Consider the following 23,095-nt stretch of genomic DNA (forward strand, 5'->3'; position numbering starts at 1 on the left):
CTACTCCACAAGTTATTGATTTGGAGGCCACATAGTTCTCTATATGTCTTCATTTTTATTTAAATGGAAAAGTTTAACTATATTTTCAATATACATAAACTTCAACTAGGTCTCCTGGGCAAGTTTCTTGAGATGCCAGTGTATCCCACTACTACTCGATATGACATTTTTGTGCATAAAAATAAATTTAAAACTTGTAAAATCAGTGTTTTAATTTATTTTCTATTAAGTTTCTCTTGGATAAAAGGTAGATCGAAGAAGTTTTGAAAGATGAGCAGTGAAATCACAACAGTCATTCACCATCACGTCTCTTTATTGCATCAAGCAGTTCTGCTTCTATAAAGATGCTAAACAATGAACCCATAACCTGTTTGGGCTTTTCCAACATGATAATCCCAAAGTAATCATCTGAACAGGAAGCAGTGGGATCATACTGTATTCAAATACAATTTATTGGTCTTCCTTTTTACACGTATTGCGGTGGGATATAAGTGACAGTGATGTTTGCATTATGACGAGCTTGCATCTTTATAGCCACACACACACACACACACACAAAGCATACAGAACATGATGGTGGAGTCTACGGTCTCTGCTAGGCACTGGGTATGCACAGTTATGGGATGTGACAGCTGTAGAGTGGCTCAATAAAAGAAAATCAGGTCCCTGACACAGAAACATGTGGACTGCACTGGTAATGTCTGATTTCCCAGAGGGGGACTGCCTGAGATCATCTGTTTGTTTCACAGGAGTTCAAGGCAGGGAGTGCATTAGCAAGTTAAACCATTAGTCTGCAGTGTCAAGATAAGGACTGGCATTGGCTTTAAAATAGGTGAGTTATTGTATTCTTGAATAGTTACTCAAGCTTATAAGTCTATGATGCGAGGACAAAACTAGAGGATATAAATAAATACAGTGTAATATTGAATTGTATTGTTTTGTTTCTTTAATAAAAAAGTGCATCATGTATTTTTAAGTTGTAGTTCTTATCCTCATTAATGATGTGAATCCTGTGTGACGTTAGATTACAAATTACAGCCTTGTTCAATTCAAGCAGCCCTTAAAGATAAACATTTCAAATGGTCTAAATCACCACGTTTTATTTTCATCAATGAACCCAAAGACACATCTGAAGAAAAATGGAAATTATATAAACACTGTATCCTTTATCTCTGGAGAAGCTGTGGCACTAAAGACAAAAAAAAAACAAAAGAAAAAGTGAGGCTTTGTAAAGAAAAACGGAGTAAAAAAGAAAAGCAAGCACATAACTTAACAAGTACAGATGCCGCTATAAATGTTGCTGTAGCCGTACATGCGAGTGTGCATGGCACAGATGTTATCCTGACCAAAGCCTTGAGAGTGTACTGACAGAGTTGAACAGCTGAGTTACTGTAACATTTACATAACACTTAACATGTTTGTAAAGTTGCTGGAAGAAGGAAAGATACTTTTACAGAGTTCTGTTCATTACATTGATGAGGTCTAAGAGCAATGAAAAGAAAAAAAGGATCTAAAAGCAGCATTTTTGTTGTCTTTTTCTTTTTTAACTGGATCTGGGTGTGAGAGTATAAAACAGGTAAACAAAAAAATATAGACAAAAGGAGAAACCATGCAGACCTCAGAGCGACTGGATGAGCATTATATACAAACTCTGGGTGGTCCTGCAAGCTACTGCAGAAAAAAGAAGCAACACATCTTCTGCGATGCAAACTGATTTCTTCTGCTCTAATTATTATGTTCAAGTAATATCGGCTCATAACAGATGATAATATGCATTGTCAGTTTAAACTTAGAACCCTTATCAAAACATTTTCTTGTTTTTTAGAAGGCCTACATTTAAAGTGAGCAAGGCTACATAAATAAATAGGCTTGGTTCACATGATGCACACTATGTTTACACATAGAAATAACCATGCAAATCATTTGTTTTAGGGAAGATCAAGGTTTAAATTTGAATATATGCAGAAAAAAAATATTTAAAAGTCATTTTAAGTTAAGTTAGGAAAATCCATCTAAAGAGAAGTATTGCTAATGCTTGAAGAATAAAACAGATCATCATCTGCATAAAGGTACCACTCCCTCTTTTATTGCTTTGTTTCATGGACATCACATTCTGGCAAAATAATTGAAGGAATTTAGTTTATTAATGTCTGATTTGTGTTAAGTCATTGATCTGAAAATTTCAGGGATTTATGTAACAAACTACCAAAAAAAAAAAAAAAAAAAAAAACTTTGCAGCTTTGGTATCACTCTCAATTTTTGGCTTTTATTCAAATTTCATGCTTTATTTCAAATTGCTACAGGTTACTGCTACATAACAGTGATTTGATTTCAATCCTGAACATTTTTGCAGTTAAACTCCATATTTGTTTTCCCTTTCTTTCACTTTCACTTATTTAAGCAAATTTCCTGTCCTGTGAAAGTAAACCCTGCACACAAAGCACTATAAAATAAAACATTGTCCTCATAACAAGCCTGTGTTAATTATGTTTGAGCCAAAAAAGGTCTCCAGTGGGGCATAATTTGAGCATAAAACACAAACACAAAGGACCTCAAAATCACAGTATGAAAATACTTATAAACTATTAACTTGGTCCACTTCAGAACTCTTAAGGTGGACGCAGAAGCAGAAGCCAAACAAAATGAAAATGCAAAATGATCATATGAGAGGAACTCATTATTGGCACTGTATAATGAAATCCAGCCGAAGGAGGATAATAACGGTTCCAAACGGGCCCAAGGGAGTCCAATTTCCACTCTCATTACCCAGTAATGGTTCAGGCATTAGTGAGATGAGGTGACTAGAATGTCAGGTCCAGGAGAAAAGGGTCCGCTTCTAATGCTTTCGGACACGAATCAGCAGCATCCAATGAATTCTTACCGAGGCATCAGTGACAGAGGCACACTGCAATATACGTCCTGCAAAGTATCTGCGCTGTCCTTGGCAGTTGATCAAAACTGTGGCGTTAAAGGCAGGACTGAGCTCTGCTGGAGTTTCATTATTCATGTGAATTGACTTTGCCGTTATGACACATCACCCAAACTGCTGCTGAAGGAAAAATCAAGGATTTGGAAAAGAATGAATTTACATTTTGATAATGGGAATCTGAATTTTGCAATTAAACTTACATTAAAAGTCTTGTGTTAACTGACAAAAGAAATTTTAGAATAGTTTCACAAAGTGCAGGGTAATAATACTTAGATAAATTTCTTCATGTTTTTGTGGGTCTTAAAGCTGCATTAATCATTTCTTGGACATGTAAAGACAGATGTCTGTTCATTCACCAGCACGACTTGAAGCTAAGGTCATTTTCTGGCCACCCCACTGAGCTTTGGTTTGTTTGTGAGGAAAAATGTTTCACTTTAATCATCAGAGTTGCAAAAAGTCTTCATAATTTGTTGTAATTTATAGAAACATTTTTGGCTGACAACACTTTTTTGCTTAGAGTAGAAAGAATACTGTTGAAGCCTTCTTTGTGCCATATTTTGTGCTTTGGAGCAAAAGCAATGAGCAAAAATTTGACAAGTTGGTGCATATACATGTAGCTTTGAGTGTAGGCTCAACTTTGCATCTGTATACAGAATTCCATAAGTCCTCTCGAGGTCCATTATGATTAAAGTAAACTGATTAATGGAGCTTTAAATTCAACAAACATGCAAACACTTGCTGTAAAAATTGATGGCTTAGCCAAAACCAGATGATTTGCCTTGGGATTGTAATTCCAGTAAAAAAGATTTTCATTATATATGATCTTCATAACCTGTGTATGGTCAATCAGAACAAGGGAAGACTTATAAATAATCTATTGAGTTTTATTTGTCATCGTTCATTCATATCAAGAGATGGGGAAATATGGCTTGATTTGTTGTGGTAAGATTGGCCAAATGAGTTTCTTTTGTTTTATCTCTCATTTAATTTGTGTGGTGACTAATTTGTTTATTGGATCTGTTAACAGGGATGGCAGAAAAATAAAAAACAGCCCACTTTCAATTAAACCACAATTATATTTTTACATGGAAATATTCATTCGCAGCTTGTGCATCCCAAAGATGCAGTAGGTAAATCCCATTAAAGTGCCAACTAAAGTCTGAACTAGTTCCCTGAATGTCTTTTAGTCCCATCCAAACCAAGTTTGCATTAATAGAGGTGAAGGGGGGATAATGAAGCATATGTTGTTAACTATGTTGTGAAAGAAGCTACATTACCACTACCGATTTGTGCAACTACATCTGTGAGTAGAAACATCTCGATGCAGTTTCAAACATCCACCATACAGATTCTTTTTTGTGTGTGTTAGAACAGTTTCTTCTCAAGTACTTGTCGTTCGCTCAACATTCATACATTTGATAGTCAAACTGAGGAAAAGAGAAGAGAAACATGTTCCTGCCTTCATGTTCCTCATTGAGTTGCTCTCCCAAAAAAGTTTAAGATCACAAGTTTGAGGAAAGCCTGGATCTCACTTTGATGTGGTCTGTCTCAGGAAGGCTAACTATAGAGTCCTTCTTGGGTAGTCTTGAGTCCCCCTGACCTGTTCCCATCCCCCCCGCTACCAGCCCTGTACCAGCAGAAAAACCATGTGCAGAACCAGGCAGTGACGCAACAGGGAAAGCCCCCACTGACATTTGGTGAGGGAGTACCACCCTTTGTGGTATAGCACTCCGGACACTTGTATGACCTGATGAGGTCTGAGGGGGTCCAATTGAAGTGGAGGAGACTCGCGTAGACTGAGGTGGACTAGGGGCACCTGGCTGCACCCCTTCGTGAGGCAGTGAGGGCTGAGAGGCTGACAGTGCCCTGGCATCTTGGCTCAGGCTGCCCAGTTGCAAGGAATGGGTGCTCTTATGTGTGTTGGGTCGATGTGCAGGGCTGGCTATGTGCTGCTGGGCCAAGGAGAGCTGGGAGCCTGAGATGGGACCAGCAAGGATACTGGATCCATACTGGAATGATCGTCCTCCAGCTGCCAGTGGGCTCTGGACAGGGGGACTGGACAAGACCGGAGCAAAGGCACCAGAAGCAAGGAGCTGGGACTGCAGTGGAGAAGCTGAGACAGGACTGGATATGCTCTGCATCACCTGGAATCTCCTTACCATCCTGGGAGACTGCAGGGTCCCTGCTCCCACCGAGCTCCCTTGCATGGGCGGACAAAAGTTCATGGCCACGGCCTGTTGCAGAGTAGCGATAGCTGAATCTCGGGATTGGTTGGAGGAAACCGGAGGAGTAAAGATCCCACCAGGCAAAGGAGGCGTCATGGACATGGCTCGCGGTCGTGGCACATCCACCTGCTGAACCATCTCCCGATCGTATTTCACAATCTCCTGGATCATCTCATTCTCACGGTTGTTGAAAACACCCGAGTTGAGATCATGCTGAACTTTGTGCATCAGGATTGAGTTCTTCTTGCCTGTAATGATATGGGAACAAAAAGTAGCAGTGTTGCTGAAGGTATAACGTTCTACTTTGCCATTATCTTTAGCAATACTGGACGTACTGCTTGGATATAAACTATGCATACACACAGAACTCAACTACTGACACATAGAGAGGTGGGGTTGTGGGACAGAAAGCATGTCAAAAGAATCGTTTACTCTGTTGCTCTGCATGCAGTATCCTTCCAAGAGGAAAATGATCATTTCCTTCATGCAATTATAACTATGTAATGGAGTATGTGTGTATCATACAGGCATCCCTCCCTACCACCAGCTGCACCATAAGGGATAATTGATGCATCTGTTGCTGGATAAGGAAGCAGCAAAACTGCACACAGAGGGCAACTATTGGAGAAGGAAGTCTATGTCATGCCTATTCTGACACCCTGCCTCTGAAAAATGCTGACCAGCTGCTTGTCTCATGGAGGTGACACAGGCAGATTCAAAGAACTAAGTCAGCTTAGGTTTATTATGTGCAACAAGATGGAAGCAGGATTGCCTGCAAGGCACGGGATCCAGCTTCATCCACTCAAAGCACAGCTGGATGCAGAGGCCTTAACTTTAAAGGCAGATGCACACGTCAGTAAGTGTTACTTCGGTTGACTTGACTGTGGCAGCCATTGTTGGCATAGGAGGAAAAAACGGGGGCATCCGGCGTATTGGAGTAACAGACTGTAATGTCTCCAGAAATTTGAAAATTAGGTCAGAGAGGGAGAGCAAACCCCAACATAAGGGAAATATGTCCTCTGATGCACCAACGAATGCACACAGCATGCAGTATACATCAAGGGGCTGGAGGAATGTCTGGACACGAGAAAAAAATAAATCCTGATCAAAACTAAACCATCTGTGCCGTCCTAACATGCCTTCATGCCAGTTGATACCTTAGTTTAGATGTCTCTAATGACTTATATGCAGGCCATGTCACATGCCCTGCAGATGTCTTGTGATTTCAGACTGTGGCGGACTCACAGTTAGCACTACTTTTCTCTCAAAAGTGAACTTAGACTTAAAACCCAAACAGAGTCCCAGTTTCCTTCTCACATTTGAGAATAGAGATGGGGATTAGCATAAGGCACCAGAAAGCAGGTGACTGTGGAGTAATCCCACTGGGTCCTGGCAAAGATATCCACATAGCTATAGCTAGGGCAGACAAATTTTCAGAAAGCAGGTGTGCATTTGAGCAGAGGGTCCAGTGGGGTCAAGTTATAGCTGTAAAGATCGAAATAATGGGATTGCTAAGTTCACACCGTTGTCAGGTCACCAAGATAAGTTTAGATAGATAGATAGATAGATAGATAGATAGATAGATAGATAGATAGATAGATAGATAGATAGATAGATAGATAGATAGATAGATAGATAGATAGATAGATAGATAGATAGATAGATAGATAGATAGATAGATAGATAGATAGATAGATAGATAGATAGAAGTACTTTATTCATCCCAAGCTGGGAAATTTAGGTGTTGCAGCAGTACAGTCATTTAGCATATCAGGTATGACTTTGACAGTTTTGTCTCTCTTATATTTAATAACCTGGAAGGAGGATAGAGAAGCTAAACAAAGCTTTTTTTTCTGTATAAAGAGTCCAGTTCTTTATACCAAAGCAAAGAAGGCACTTCTAGGTTTGAGGAAAAGTAACCAAGGGTGAGATGAGGAACATAAACCCTCAATATGTCGGCTCAAAGAGATTTACTGCTTGCAAGGCTTCTACGGTGCATGAATATGATTAAACATTTGCTGTTTTGCAGAAAAAAGTGGAACTTATAAAATGGGCATATAGAGAATATTCTGTGTGCCTTCAGAAGCATATAAAATACTGTGCAAAAGTCTTGAACTATCCCTTTTTCTATATCATTATGACATTAGGAAATCAGTCCATTATTTTATTGCTGTCAGAATACACAATGCAACTTCTCTCTACTGTTCATATTGGCAGCCAGCTTGGTTCTTCAGTACTGCACGTGGTCTAGAGAGCTAGATGATTAGTCAGAGCAACAGCCTGAGAGAAACCCACAAAGCAGAGAGGTCGGTAAAAGATTATTCCTCATCTAACCTAGCCAGCTGTCTCATCATAAGGTGGAGGCAAATTATGACTATGGCATGTCCTGTCCATCATTTGCATTTTGCATGGGTTGCATGTACAAAATGAACTTAAAACAAACGATATGGCAGTTAGAGCTTAGAGATCCGTTCATTTCTTAAGGACTGGAGGGACAAGGCGGAGGAATCCCTGTTTGCTGTACTTCATCCTAGAAAAACCTGGTAGTGCTGAGTGTTCCTCCTCAAGAAACAGCTTTTCTTTAAGATGTGGTGCCGGTCTTTGTCTGCCTGGGAAGGTTCAAAACTGGCAGAGGAGAAATGTAGGCATCAGACAGTGAAGTGCTCATTCAGGATAGTCAAGAGCTGCAAAAGATGCTGCAAGTGATGACAACTGACAATAACCAAGCCAGGAAGACAGGTGCTTGCAGAAACTAATTGGCGGTTGTGACACCTTTGAAGCAGCTGGTAAGCTGAAGCTTCTTCAGTTGCAGGACTCAAAAGCACCCACATACATAACAGAAAACATCACACTCATTAAAAAGTAACACTATCATTGTGTCTTCAATCACAGTTCAATGGTTTCTTAGGTAGTCATTACAGCGATTTGTACAAAACAATGCATGTGCACAAGGTTTCACTCCATCTTCTTGGTAATAGCCAACTTAAGACACTGCTCATATCTGAAATGTCCCATTAGCTTAATGTCTGCTTAGTGGGTAGTTTGGCACACCTTGAATGAAAAATGAGAAACTGTCTCACACTGCACCATCATAGTCAGGCCTTTGAGTTTCATTTTTCTGTTTGGCTCGGTGTTTTGGGATGGGGGGTGGGGGGTTTAACCCTGAAGGTTAACAATCACAGTTGAGCTTTGACTTAACTGATATTGGATAGGCTATGTTAAATAACTGTTTTCACAGTGGCATATTTCTACAGGATGCATTGAAATGCAGCAAAAAAAAAAAAAAAATCACCCTCACTTCCCACATCATTCATACTGTATTTCACAGCTCAGTGTTTTGACAGACATCACATTCATGAATAAATACACTTCCCTTATGCTTCATTGCATCTTATGAGTGACTCATGATTATGGAGACTGCATATCTGTGCCTTTTATCAGTGATACATGGTGTAAATTGTCATATATATCACTTAATTGCATGCTTATGTCACATAAAAGCAGATGCCATCTACCATGAACATGGTGGCAGTCTTACCTATCCTGTCCAGTCTGTCGATAGCAACGGTCTCAAAGGCCCTCCTCATCATGGGATACTCCTCCAGGACTTCGTTGAAATTGTCCACAGAGAGTGAGTACAAGCGACAGTAGGTGTCTGCTCGCACACTGGCTGTCCGCCTGCCACGGGTCAGCAAACAGATTTCTGTTGGGGGTGACAGAGAATGCAGGTATAACAGACCAGAAAATGGCAGGATGACAGGTTTTGGGCTGACAGGCAGTGACATGGAAGACAACTAAGTCCATGAAGGAGACATCTGTGAGCAGTTGTTGCTCCCAAAGGAAAGTTTGGATACAAACCTTTCTTTATTTATTTTTTTTCCTTTTTTCCTCTGGCCTACACAAACTGGAGGTGCCAGGATGACAGGCAGTTGTATAGTCAGTTTGAGCCACTGACAAAAAACACTCGACGCTGACAGCTGTTTGGAGGGAACAAAAAAACTATATATAGAGATGTGCAGCTAAGCTTCATTACATTCACTTGTTCCCCTACCCTTCCTTTAATATCTGTTTTTCTTAGCTTCCATTTTAAAGGGATGGGGCTGGCTGTTGTCTTGACAACCATATGCCCTCCTTTTCCCTCGCCTGGGAGGTCGACCTCCTCTGACTCTGCGGGAAAGGGAGAAAATAATGAATCCGAAGGATACTCCATTCATGCTTTGCTCTGGAATTGACTGCAACCAGCTGTTTTTTACTAAACTGTATCAACAGCAGGATTCAAACGCATTAATTTATTACAAACAACCTGCTACTGTGTTATTAAAAGTATAGTTAGCCAGTCTGGAGGTTTGCTAGTTTACTTTATTATTCCTCAAGGCTAGCTAGCATCCAGTTAGCTTAAACAAACTGAAACGGTTTGTTGCTTTTATTGCTTTCTATATTATTTATTATTATCTTGACATTTGGTTTTATTTTTGTACATTTTTAATCTTTATCATGTTTTATTTCTTTTTTTTAATTATTTTTGTACCATTTCACGACATTTTTTGTGCTATGGAGCACTTTAGGTTACTCTTATGCATGTGTTGCAGTACAGTATAAATTTAGTTGAGTCAAATTGAATATTGCTATAAAATAAAAATCTATGTTTTCTGAATCAATGACAGAAGGTGACAGCAAATGTTAAAGATGTGTTTGTTCAATAAAGCAGTGTTATATGCATGGCGAACCAAAGTACAAAATATGTGCAGACAAGAAACTAGAGTAGAGGATTCTGTAAAACCGAAAAATGGAGCCATTCAGCCACTGATTGATTAATGGTCTTTTGGTGTGTTTACTTTGCAGTATGAGTAATATTTAATTCCTTCCTTTTCTTTGTGAGATAAAGGACTTTGTGTTTGTAATCACAATTAGCTCTTTTTCATAATTCATATCTTTTATAATATTCTTTAAGAATGCAGAGACAGAATGTCTTTAAATGCCACAGATTCTTTAAAAACAATATTTTTATTTTAATTGTACAAAATTAAAAACTTATCAATGCAACCATTGAAGCTATTATTATTATTATCATCCAGCAAAATAAGCCTGCAAACATAGTTTTGTTTTTGACAATGAAAAGGGCTCAAAGCTTATTAAAGTTTTTAACCAAAAGTTAACAATGACCCTGCTTTGCATTGTAGCTAATTATTGGCCATCCCATACTAAGGCTGAATCCCATTTCACCCCTTGGCCCTACCCCTTCTAGCTCCGTTTTAAGGGGCAAGGGGTGAAATGGGATTGGGCCTAACTTATGTCTAACTTGGCCACCCCATTAAAAATTTCCTGGATTAATTCCATTGATTATTGGATATGCACGATTTAAGCTAACAATGTAATCAGTTCCAGCCTTTGTCCCAGACTATTTCTAAGTTAGTATGTCCATGGCTTTCCGATAAGAATGTCATTGAGTGTTTTTACATAGTGTTTCACAAATATTTGTCCTACAAAATGAGGTCAAAGTTTTAATGTAAAAAGGACAATCTTCTGCTGTTCTAGGTAAAGGACCTGGAATTGTTGTTTGAAGTCCTATTAACGTTGGTAAAGTCTTGGTAAAGTTAACTGTACTGTGATTTCAGAGCTTGGCTCTAACAAATTAACTGGCATAAGTGGTTGTGCACACACCTCTGTGATGACATTGCACAAAAAAAATATAAAATCTATTTTCTCTTAAAACTGCACTGCCTTTTGCACAAATACCTTCAAACACACACACACTCATTGATTTATGTTGATGATGAACAGTGTGGTCTTTTGTTATACTTTACATGATCCAGTTCAGATTATTATGAAGTTTTCTGAAGATTACCAAGACATGATGGTTAACATTTCTGGTGCTCCACTTTAGTTAGAGTTGTGGAAAAACTCTCAGCAAACTGGCCCAGACATCCTTTTATAAATTCTCTCTTGGGATCTTGCTGCTTATACAGAAGACAACCATTTGCATATTGCCAGCATCATTAGTGGGTAGTGGGAAGTGTTGGAGGAAGATAATGATGCTAATGAAACCACTAGGGCTGAATAAAAGGGCTATTCAAACCATCGGATGGCCATGTGTGGCCTGTGGTTTCCTCTTTAAATATGATGAGGTGTACAGAGAAATAATGGGTGGTTAATGTGAATTTTAGAAGTGAAATGGATGTTTACTTGTATTTCTTGGACCCATGTTAACTTGTTTGTTTTAGTAGGCAATAAAAAGTCCAGAAATATTGTTTTAGAGTTTCACTGGCTGATGAATTCAAAGGAAAACTCCTATTATTAGGATTTATGGAGACATATCCCTATCCCCATTTTGCACAGAGGAGTTGAATCATTGCATCATGCAGTTGTTGTTTAAAATCTTTGGTCAATTCTGATAAGATAAACTCAACTATGTTACTCGCCATATCTCCAATTGATCTTAGAAGACTGCTATAGACCATGATACAAATTGGAAGCAAAGAAACTGGAAGAGGTGAGGTGTCCAATGGGACCTTATCTAAATATTATCTTCAGTTGCATCTTGGAAAGAGTTGGATAAAGCTTATCTTGTACAGCAGTTCAAGGCATCTTCATCTCTACATGCAGCCACATAAGGAATTTCAAGCAACTGACCTTTCTCTGGGTGTGCTATCTGTGGTGTCTGGCAGTGGGACATTGAAAGAAGATCCTGTTTGTCTTATGATGCACGGTTTGTGGATTCTAAGTTTGGAATTTGGTTTATATCTTGGGCTCCTCCGCAGTATGGTGTGGCCCATTATCCCACTAGTGGGGAACACTGTTTGTTGACATCAACAATGTTGAAGTCAGACATAGATGCTCCAGAACTAAACAGGTTCTCAGCAGATCATTGCTTTGTAACAACATAAGTTATTGATTTTCACATTGGAGCCAGTAAATGTATTTGTCAGTGGGTAACATTTTGCATAATTAACAACCATTTTGACTAAATCAGTTTATGGAAAATGCTTCAAAAAGGGGAAGTAGCTGATCAAGTGGGGGGCTGTAAAATTAGTTTTCAGAGGATTGCCTAACTGTAGACTTAGCAGCTATTAAGCCAAAGAAAAAAAATATGCACACAGGTTTGTCCTTTTTAAGATATATAAAATCTTCCACTTTCACTTTGTGTAAGATGAATGTTTTAAAAACCATGCCTTGGCCTTAAAAACTTGAAAAAAGTAGCTTTTTAATAGCGGTTTATCTGATCCTTGTGTGTTCTAAGTAATACCTAAAACCAGCTACTGTACACTGTACCAAAGATTGGTGGGGATGTTTAACTGCTCACTAATTCAGTGATTATACCACAAATACACACAGTGAAGTAGTAAAACTAATCCAAAGATTTTACCACAGATAGAGACAGTGAAGCATTAAAATTGTGTTTGTCCACCAGTTCAAGTAAATACATGCAAAGAAGGCTGTGACTTTCACCCTGGTGTCTAGCATTGCTTCAAACTGTCTTTGACATCGCAAATGACTCAGTCATCACAGTTCTGCTGTGCTAACTAGCTGTTATTATTTGGTAATGTGCGTGCAATAGCATGCTGAATAGTTGTGCCACTATACAGTGCTCTGGGCAGCTGGCACATCATCTTTTACCACTGGGGAACTGTGGTCCGCTGTAGAGGGCACCCAGCGATATAAACCACAGGATTGTTGAAAGTGTATGGGAAGGCGTGACAGTGGATGCATGTGTGGACTATGAATGGCGATGGCAACAATTTCACACAAACACAACTGATGGGAAAAATGTAACAGAAGAGGCCCTAGGGCAAGGTTGCACAAGCGGCCCAAGTAAAATGTAATGTTATGTAATTAATGTAAAATAATTGAAATAGAATAAAACTGACCATGCTACCATGAAAAGGACATGAAAATACCTCCAAAGTAGGACCCATCCATGAGTTTCATGCCGATGTTTCCTTTGGTCAGGACGCTCACCACCCCGTGCTGGATGAAGTACATCTTCTTGCCAATGGTGCCTTCTCTGATGATGTAGTCTCCAGGCTGGAAGACTTCAAACCTCAGTTTGGTCAGCATGGCTGTCACAAAGTTGGGATCAGCATTGGCAAACAGTGGCATGGAGGCCACCAGCTTTCGGCAGTTGAAGTTGACAATTTCCTAAATGGCAAGGGGAGAAGGTGAGGGGCTTGTTTTGGGGGTTTATAGCCAATGATACAACTACTGACTTCTTGATGGATGCAAAGGGTTTATTTGCCATTTTTTAATTTCTAATGCAACAAAATGTATTCCATCAACAGTTTTTAAGGAAATTTTCTCTATTTGGCAAAACAAAATATAAATATTTATAACAGAAGGACTGTAGGCCTAAATTTGTATAATTCATTTGGTAGAATTTAGGAAGCTTCTGATTAAAACACCTGAACTAAATCAGTTTAAGCATTGTTAATATTTTTTCTTGTCTATGATAAGTCATATTTGAATAAAAAGAAAAAAACTAGGATGTCCTTTCTAAAAGTGCACATCTCCACATACCTTTCACAGCATGTCAATTGCTTAAATCCAGCACCTTTATCACTAACCCTATGGGAGATAGAGAAGTCTCCAGATACATAAATGATGTTTATTTGTTTCACACACTTCTGTGATAGCAGCAAGCTTAATGAAGCATTTCTAGGAGAACTCAAACACTGCTGGTCATGCTGTGTGTATTTAGCTACATTCAGTGATGAATTTTATTCAGATCTGACCTAAATACGTCTGCTGTGGCTGAAAACAGAAACTGATTGGCTACAAATGTGAAAGCCTGACTTGCTGATAACTAATAACAGCATGTCCATATTAATTAAAGAGTAAACATTATCTTTTCCCCAACACCCTCTGCCACTTTTAAGTACATGAAACAATTGTTTTTTTTTTCTTTTTTAAATAAACGTATATATTGGAAAGTGGTAAAAAAAAAAACATATGATTTACTTACTCACTTTTCAAATATTTAATTAATAAGGGATTTATCTGTAAGTTGCACCAGAGATTGCTGGTAATTATGTATCTGGTCTCTTTTATTATGTTCTCAAAGGAAGAAACCAAAAAAAAAGAGCCTGATAATGACAACACTCCAGTGTAATTACACCTTGTGGAGATAATAAAGTTGTGTGTTAATGGGTGACTGAGTGTTTTTTTCATACCTCGCGCAGGGGCTCATTAAGCTCCTCCAGGATGCTCTCCTCATCAAACATCTTGCCCTGGTACCTATGCTCGTAGTAGTCATGGATTTTCTGTCGGAAGTCGGCCGGCAGTTTGTGGAACGACATGTACTGCTCCACTTGTTTGTACTGGAAGACAAAAAGCGTCGTGCGTGACGGGGTTGAAGCAAACAGACATTAATAATACAAACAAAATGCAGCAACTGCTTTGTTAACTGAATCTGTTTGAGAAGTGTCTCTCTTTGCTATTTGATTAAAATGTCAATTTTTCAGATATTTACCAGCAGTGTCAATGCTCAAGCTCTTGAGGTGTGCACCTCTGCTCACATGAGGCTCCTGTGACACATTTCTGACTTGTGGCTATAAGGGGGAAAAACTGTGATGAAGCTGCTGAGGAAATGTGACAGCTCTGTACAGCCCGTGAGGATTCATCCCGCTCTGCTGTGTTTAGAGAAGAAATACACTAAGACTGTATATGAAAACACAGCCAGTCCTTCCCTCTGACAATACTGCTTTATTAAGGGCTTTTTTTCTTGTATGATAAATGCACAGAAAATATAATCCAGCTCTAAATGAGGAAAACTAATCTTGTCCCATGTTTCAACTCTTCTATGATCCATGAAGACGTAGGTTAATAATTAAATTGAACCAGTGGGCATTTGTGTACTTACATTTCTATTCAGAGAGAGATATTTGTTATTTATGTTGTAACTGATAAATATGTAACTATGCAGAAAGAAAAGGAGAGCAGAAAACAGTTCCAGCACACTGTGTTTGCTCTGGCAGGTCAAATTAAACCCAAGAGATTTGCATCATCACATCCTCACTACTGTTCCTGTTATCTACATCAAATGCATCCAGAATGTCTACTTATCTTAACTCAACCTATTGCATTTCATGCCTGGATTCTCTTTGGAAGCAGCAGCTCCTGGATTTCATACTATATGATGAAATTGCACAGAGTCAGAAATCATGTTATTACTACTTGTTCACTAAACACTAATTTGTTGAGTTTGATTTTTTATAGACAAATTATGTGTTATCATTGCGGTTTCACATGTCACTACCTTCCTGTAACTGCAAAATAACTGATTGTTATGCTACACACACCACAACACTCTGAAGCCATGAAAAGCAATCGCATGATTTAGCTGTAGGTCAGAAAGATAACCCCTGAAACAAGCGGAGAGATGACAACTTCCTGTGATATCATCGGCAGACAAAGATGTTGTAGCTATAAATACACACACGCGAGCGAAAAGTTAAAATTCCAAATATTGAATTAAAAATATATCTTTCAGGGTCAGAGTGGATCATGCTAATGGAGCATTATGTGAGTGAATCAAATGTTTTGAAGAAGCAAAAGCAAGAAAATCTGCTTTAAAATGACGATCAATACGGGACAACAAGTGCAACAACTCCACGTGGGCCTGTGGTTGGAGTTGTTTTAAATGTTACATAAGGTCTTCCTCCTAAGTGTGTGTGTTTATGTGTGCAAAGCAGTGTGAGTCATCGCCCTGTGGAAAAAACTGTCAGTCAGAGGAAAAACACATTTTAAGCAGCAGGGTGCGGGAGAGCCTTCCCCATCCAAACAACAGGATTTAAAGGCTGCACCACGTAGGAAGGAGGAGGTTGGGTCGGGTGTGTTTCTGCATGTGTGTGGAGGGTGGGGCACTTAAATGACCTTGTATGTAGCAGGCAATGTCACATGAATTGGTCGGGATCGCTGGCTGTCCAGGAAATTACATTTTGTCACACTGTAAGGTGACATATGGCTTAGAGAATGAAATGGAGGCTTGACCCTGGTGGTGCAGGTGACACAGCAAATCACAATACAGCACAGACCACCTGTCATGGAAGGACATCAGTCATTGTGTTTCTCTGCTGTGCAGGAAGAATTTCTCTTCATAATATAAGGTGAAGTAAAAGTGTTTAGTTTTTTTAACAGAAGTGACACATGATTAAATTAGAAAGGGGATTTATAAATAAATTCACTTAAACTCCTTTCATTCTTTAAATTTTATTTTTACAGCATTGTTTTTACATCATTCCCCTTCTCTCTCACTTTCTTTTCCCAGCTCACAGTCCAGTTTGCCTTTTGGTATAAAGACCAGTGATTCCAGCAAAAAAATCCTGGCATAAAATTGTAGTGAACAGTATTCCCATTGAATGTATAACATGCATGTTCAGTTCTACATATTTAAACACTTTCCACAATCCTGGGAACTGGATTTAAAATAAGATGGGTCTGTGCTGTTGTTTTTACTAGAGGGTTTCCACAGTTTGACTTAGCTTGTCTTGTAAATTGTAGAGTTTTTGCTGCTGGATATATGATGGTTAACATTATCATTTTGCCAAAACAAAGTTACCAGAGGAAATAAGGAAAAGAAGGAGAGAAAGTGACAGAGCAAGAAAAATGAAAATGGGACTGACTTTTACTTGTTGGAGAGAGCTCAGAGAAGAGGCAGAATGCAAGATGGATGCTGAATAAGCCTTCATTAGAGGCGCCAAAATGTCTAAATCTTTTCTTAAAGGAAAGATCTAAATCTTTCCTTTAAGAAAAGATCCCAAAATCCTAGAAGGAAGGAGGGGTGGTTGGATGGTGGGGGTAATAAGAAGTACTACTTTCAGTCATTCAGTTGTGCAATAAAACCTGTTGTTTCAATTATGACTTCATTTATTAAAACAACACTCCTGGCACTTTCGTTTTGGGCTTAAGTAAAAATATGAGTAATTTCTTTTTGTTTTTGTTGGTACAAATTAAGATCATTATTGGGGCTAATTTAATTCTTTTAAGAATGTGAAAATTAGCTTTGTGGACATGATGATGTTTGAACGTAAGTCATTCTGGGATGCATGAGTGTACAAACATCCAGAGATACATGTGGGAGATCTCATGAGGAAGTTAACGGTTGTCTTCTTTAGCTAACCTCTTTAATGTCCAACATCCCCCAAACCCCTAATTCATTCTCTCCAGATTTCTAATTAATTAATTACAGAGGGGACCCCCCCCCCCGAAAATAATCTACCCTCTCAAATCCCTTAAACCTCTCTTTAGAGTCAACTCATTTTACTCCCCCAGTTTCTTGTACATAATTTATGTGTAATGTTCATGGGGACCTGCAAGATCCTTAAGTTCAACTTTAGATACATTTCGTATAGGTTAGTTTTAAATATTTGGCTCTCAGACTGAAAAATACATCATTTTTTGAGATCCTTTTGCAAGTCTTACTAAATTATTCGCAATGTGTTGCTTACACATTCACACAAACACTCATAGACAGCAATCTGAGTTAATGTTCAATTCATAATATTGTTTCCTACACCTATAGGCCACTTTATCAGCTAAACCAGTGATGACCTTTGTCTTAGTAGATGCTGGCAATGTTCTGAACTGGATTACATTTATAGATCCTCCTGATGTCCGGATATTTTAAGTTATGTGTGGCCATAAGTTGGACCTCAGCAGTAAGTCTGCATGGTTGCCACAGTGGGAGAGTGATCTATAAACTCAGTGAAACTTGCCAAGTCCTCGTATTTGCCATGTGTCAGTAACGATAAAGATGAGGCCGACTTCCAGAGTGTCTGGCTCATTCAGTCAAGCATGGGGATAAACTGGGAGGCTCCTATTAAGTGTTTCCTGCCTCAGGATTCGGAGTGTGACAGTCTCAATTAAACTGGAATGACATCTCTGTCTCGCTCCCTCGGTGGCGGGTGGTTGGTGAAGAAGTTGAGCTCTATTGACTTTTTTCGGTATTAGACTCAGATTAGTGTCCATGTCACTCATAGCCAGAGGGTTGACAGAGAGACTTAAGAGACCTCATGTTAAAAATAAATGCTAATTATTGAACTACAGTATCTAGATTTTTGTTGTAAGAATAATGATCAGAAATGATACTTTAGAATTACACGAGTGTTAAACAGAAGAAAGATGGGACAGATGGCCAGTGTGTATCACTTATTTTCGCTTTGGGTAACCTTTATAAAAAAAAAACTTAAAACTTGTCAGCAAGTCTATATTTGCAGCTAAAGATACACATCTACAGGGAATATTTTTTACTTTTGAGTCTCAGCAAAAGCAAAATTGTCCATATGATCCTGAGATCATTGGGGAAAATTACCAAGAATGCAGCATCATCTTATGAAACTTCCTGTTCTCTTGTAAAACTAATAAATGCATTTTGGTAAATTAAATCTGTCCCTCTCTATCTGTGGGCTTAATGGGAGGCTGAAGTATCAAAGAGGTTTTTGCTTTCTTTTTCTAGGATATAAAGCCCCTAGTTGGTGGATTACAAGCATGATGCATGGCTGTCACTGTAAGCTACCACAGAAGGAAAGGAGAAATTGAATTGCCGCTCTTATTAATGGACCATGTTTTGAGCATCATGGCTAAGGATGTGATAAATCTTATATGTGTCTGTGAGGTCCTGGGACGTTTTCATAATCTGTTAGTTTTCTGACTGCCCAGCACGGAGACACATTATTAACTGTGTGGCCAGAATGTGTGCAGATTAATGATGTTAAAATGGCTTTACAGAAAAATAAAGAGTTGAACTTGTGTCATGAATGGTGTGAAGCAGGAATGAGAGTTTAGAACTTGTAATTAAAAACTGTAAATAAACAGTAAGTCTGATGGACTGGAAAGCAGCAAGATGGTCATGTATTTTTTGTTACTCAGAAGAAAAAAAATCTATTCGAATTTGCCACAAAGCCAGAGTTTTGACTAAGAAGGTCAGAGGAAGATCACCAACTCCTCCCACAAAATGCTGCATGGCTGCTTTGTGCATAAAAAAGTTACTGAAGCTGCTGAAATAAACTGTTTAATAATAGTTCTGTTTGTTTGTGTCTCATTAAATCAATCACAAACAGACTTTATTAGTGCATGTGCTACTATGATGTTTTTATGTGCAAAATACAGTGTAATGTCATATAATTAACTTGTATTGTTAATAAAAGGCAGCCCAGTCAGTGAGCAAATCTTACTAGTTTTCTGACTTAAAACTGGACTTCTGTGAACTCAGGTGTGATGCCATTACCAGTTACCTGGAACACAGCATGGGACTGCAGGGAAAACCCAGCAGGCCCACTCACCATTTCACAGTTCACTGAAGTTTCACAGTGTGCATGCCCCCCACATGGCCTCTAACATGAAAAAAAAATAAAAAATAAATACACTGGAACATGATGTCAGGATTTATCATTACAATAATAGCAATATTAGAGATTTCATAAATATATTGAAATGAAAACAATTAAGGGGAAGATGTGAAGACAGAGTGGCAAATATGTTGGCACAATTTTATGTTTTAAAGGAGTTTAAATGAGGGTTGCATCGAAGCCGAGAACAGCAGTGCCTGTATTTGTATCTGATGGAGTCATCTCAAGATCATGAGCTATTTATTTCGGTAATTGTTATAAATGGTCAGAATCTATATCAGTAAGTTAAAGCATGTACATTATTCAGTTTGCTTTGTGAAAAAAAAAGACCCCATTGTTTTATCATAAAAAAATAATGGAACTGTTTTCTTAACAATGGCTATTATTTTGAGCAAGTGAGATAGGTAACTTCTAAAAAAACTTAAAGAAGAAGCTGCTCTCAGCTTCTGCAGGACACAAATTAAGTTAGTTTTTTTTATTATACACAGGCTGAAAATACCCGAAGCATGTGTTACTAAATTTATAAACAGCCCTTTTTGAATAAGTATTTTCCAACAGTTATTTAATTTCAATTTTAAAGAGTCAACTGTGGAACAACAAATAAATTTGGAAAAAAAACAAACAAACAAAACTTCATTATTACTTTTAAAGCTAAGATGCAAATTCTTTTCTGTTTGATAGCCTGAAGTCTGTTTGTGATGCTATATGGTTTCAGTTTCTTCAGCATGTTCAGTTTAATTGAAGTTCGGTTCTTGACTTGGACATTTAACCCTTAAAGTCCAACCCAGGAAAAATAGGGGAGAAAAAAAGTCTTTATTTGGCCCTTTAATAAAATGTGATAAATAAATAAATAAAAATTTACACTTTTTTTTTGCATATTTGCCATTTATTATAGTGATATTTCAAAGTTATTGTAGTTCAAAAGGTATCCACCAGGGGGCAGAAGACAAGTATCAGATTGTATACAACAGGGGTTTGAGGAAAGTTTTTACCATTAAGTGATGTAAAAGGTCTTAGAAACTGTATGTATCAACTATGATACATGTGGCATTAAAGGGTTACAAGTAAACATTTTCTTTGCCTTAAGAGGCTGTTGTTCTGCTTATGCAGTATATTTTGTATAGGTGTCCATGTCCCATGAAGCACGGTTTGATAGTTGGTGTAGTTTTTGATAGACGAGCCCTCCTGTTGACTCTTTTTTTTTTTTTTTTTACTCATCTCTGGTAAGTTAATTAAGTCTCTGTTTTAGCTGGAAAAATCTTGTACCAGGCTTTCATTCTGACATTTCCATCAAAGTACTGTCTTGCCTTTCAGCCTTGTGTGTGACCAGAAGCCTAATTTTGATCTTCAGTTAAACCATCTGGATTAACATCTTGACAATCTTTGACAATACTTGAGTGCTCTTTATTTGTCTGGATGTTATGAAGAGGTTCTTTCTAAACTCCCCAAAGACTCAATTTAGATATCTTTTAGTTGTCCTCAAGGCTTTTTGGTGTTAGTGTGTTCATCTGCTGTAATCAACTTCAGATATTTCATGTCCTTAATCTATTTCTCAAGTGAGGAAACAGACCATAGAGGCTTATCAGTCAATAGTATAAATACTTTGGTGAAAATGAAAAGGCTATAAAAAACAGCTGCAGGATTTCTTGTTAAACCTCTCACGTCATGTCCTCACTACAACTAAACCTTTCATTAAAGCTAAGCGTCTTCCCCTCTATGTTATGATTGCTTCACTTTAACTATTGCTGCAGTTTACAGGAGTAAATTTACTTACATTTTGACTGTATCTAACAGTACACACACCGTAGTGGCTCCAAATAAATACATTTTGATTAAAATAAGAAATTATGTGGCAGAAAATTTGCAAAACGATTCAAAGGTTCTAAGTAAACATCACTTGTGTCCAATTTTAGATGATTTAGTTAACTGATGAAATGTAGTGGAAGCCAGGCCTCAGTGAACAGTCCCTCAAGTCACAGTTTGATGTGGCAAGGCCAAGTGCATCAGTGTTCACCACCGAAGGCCCCAGGGGTCATATGTCACTCCTCTCACAGCTATTTGGACATCTCTGCTCCGGGGCTCTTGAGGGGGAAGAAAAAGTGGGAGTGCAGTTACATAATGGCTGATGCCCTCTATCTGTGCACAGTGTTCACTGGCAGATGTTGTATTGCCCAGCAGTGCAAGGGCAACCAAACCCTTTTCAGTAAAGTTTGCCTTGTCATCTTGCTACATGGTTTTAAACCACCTGCCTGCTGGATGTCATTCGCCAAAAAGTCTATGAGTAGCTACAACTACCAGCAGGTGTGTTCAAGACCCTTTGAGACGGAAACATTTATGGGAAAGATTGTCCAGAATGCATCTTAAATTGGTATATACTTGTCTTTCTTCTACATCATTCAAGTTTTACTTTCTGTTTTGCTTTATTCACCGACAGAATATATAAAACTATCTATCTCTCCGTCCATCTACTGGTCCTAGGTTGGTTTGTGGGGGCACCAACTTAAATGGACTGTACTTATGAAGCGCTTTTCTAGTCATGTTGACCACACCTCGGTGTTCACACACACTCATACAGCACTTCTATTGTTGCATACTGTGCTACATAAGTACTTTGCTCTAACACACACATTCATATCCCGATAGACAAACCAGGAGGCACCATAGGGTTCAGTGTCTTTCCCAAGGACGCTTCGGCATGTAGTCAGGGAAGCCCAGACTTCCCTCTCCCTGGCCACTTCTTCCAGCTGATCCAGGGAAATCCCACCAACTTAGAGACATAATCCCTTCTGCTTGTCGCGGGTCTCCTCCTGGTGGGATGTGCCTCATCCAGGAGGCATCCCAACAGATGCTCAAGCCAACTCAATTGGCTCTGCCTGATGTGGAAGAGCAGCAACTCTAATTTAAGCCCTATTTGTCACTACTTACAGCTCAGTTCGTGTCCATATGTGAAGGTAGGATGGTAGATCATCTAGTAAATTGAAAGCTTCACCTTTTGGCTCAGCTCCTTTTTCCCCATGACAGACAGCTGCAGAGCAAGCATCACTGCAAACTGCTAAGTTTTTTATTTATTTCTGTAGATATGTTCTTGAGCTTCAAGGCTGTCAAATATTGTGACCTGAAATGTAGAAAACACAGTGGCGCACATCAACCTGAATGAGTTGTAACATTTCCACCAGAAAGTGCATGAAAACTAGCAATAAAGCTGGCAGAAACAACTAGCTAAAAGTACAGTAGTGAATACTGTAATAGCAAATGGTTTGAATAGTTAAGATAAGGATAAAAACTGGAGAGGATCATTTAAGAATAAACAGATTTAGATCTGTAATCAGATAATAGTAATGAATGGACTTAACCAGTGTGACATAAATAAAACAGATGATTAAATTAAAGAAGATAGCTGAATATAATAGCCGGTGTTGTTGAAGAGGCTGTTGACCCAGTCTGTCAGGAATATAAATAAAACTGAAAAGGTTAGGAATCACAGCTCACCAGTGCATCTCATTAACATTCCTCTTATAGTTACTGTTCCTGTTTATATTCTTGTCCATACACCTGTTGAACACAAGCAGCAAACCAGCACATATCGAATCAGATAAAGCAGA

At 38.5% G+C, this 23,095-nt stretch overlaps 1 protein-coding gene across 1 annotated transcript in view; it reads right to left on the bottom strand.

Moving 5' to 3' along the window:
- Positions 1-314: 314 nt before the first annotated feature.
- Positions 315-23,095, bottom strand: part of hcn2b (hyperpolarization activated cyclic nucleotide-gated potassium channel 2b) — a 46,297-nt gene continuing 23,516 nt past the window's right edge. The window contains exons 5-8 of the mRNA XM_042005459.1: positions 14,319-14,465; positions 13,050-13,290; positions 8,693-8,857; positions 315-5,402 (exon numbers count right to left, since the gene is read on the bottom strand). Of these exons, the coding sequence (XP_041861393.1) occupies positions 4,432-5,402; positions 8,693-8,857; positions 13,050-13,290; positions 14,319-14,465 (1,524 nt within the window). The 3' untranslated portion in view covers positions 315-4,431. The remainder of the gene's footprint in view (positions 5,403-8,692; positions 8,858-13,049; positions 13,291-14,318; positions 14,466-23,095) is intronic.

The sequence above is a fragment of the Melanotaenia boesemani genome, chromosome 14 (genome assembly GCF_017639745.1).
Source record: "Melanotaenia boesemani isolate fMelBoe1 chromosome 14, fMelBoe1.pri, whole genome shotgun sequence".
In the NCBI taxonomy this organism is placed as follows: domain Eukaryota; kingdom Metazoa; phylum Chordata; class Actinopteri; order Atheriniformes; family Melanotaeniidae; genus Melanotaenia; species Melanotaenia boesemani.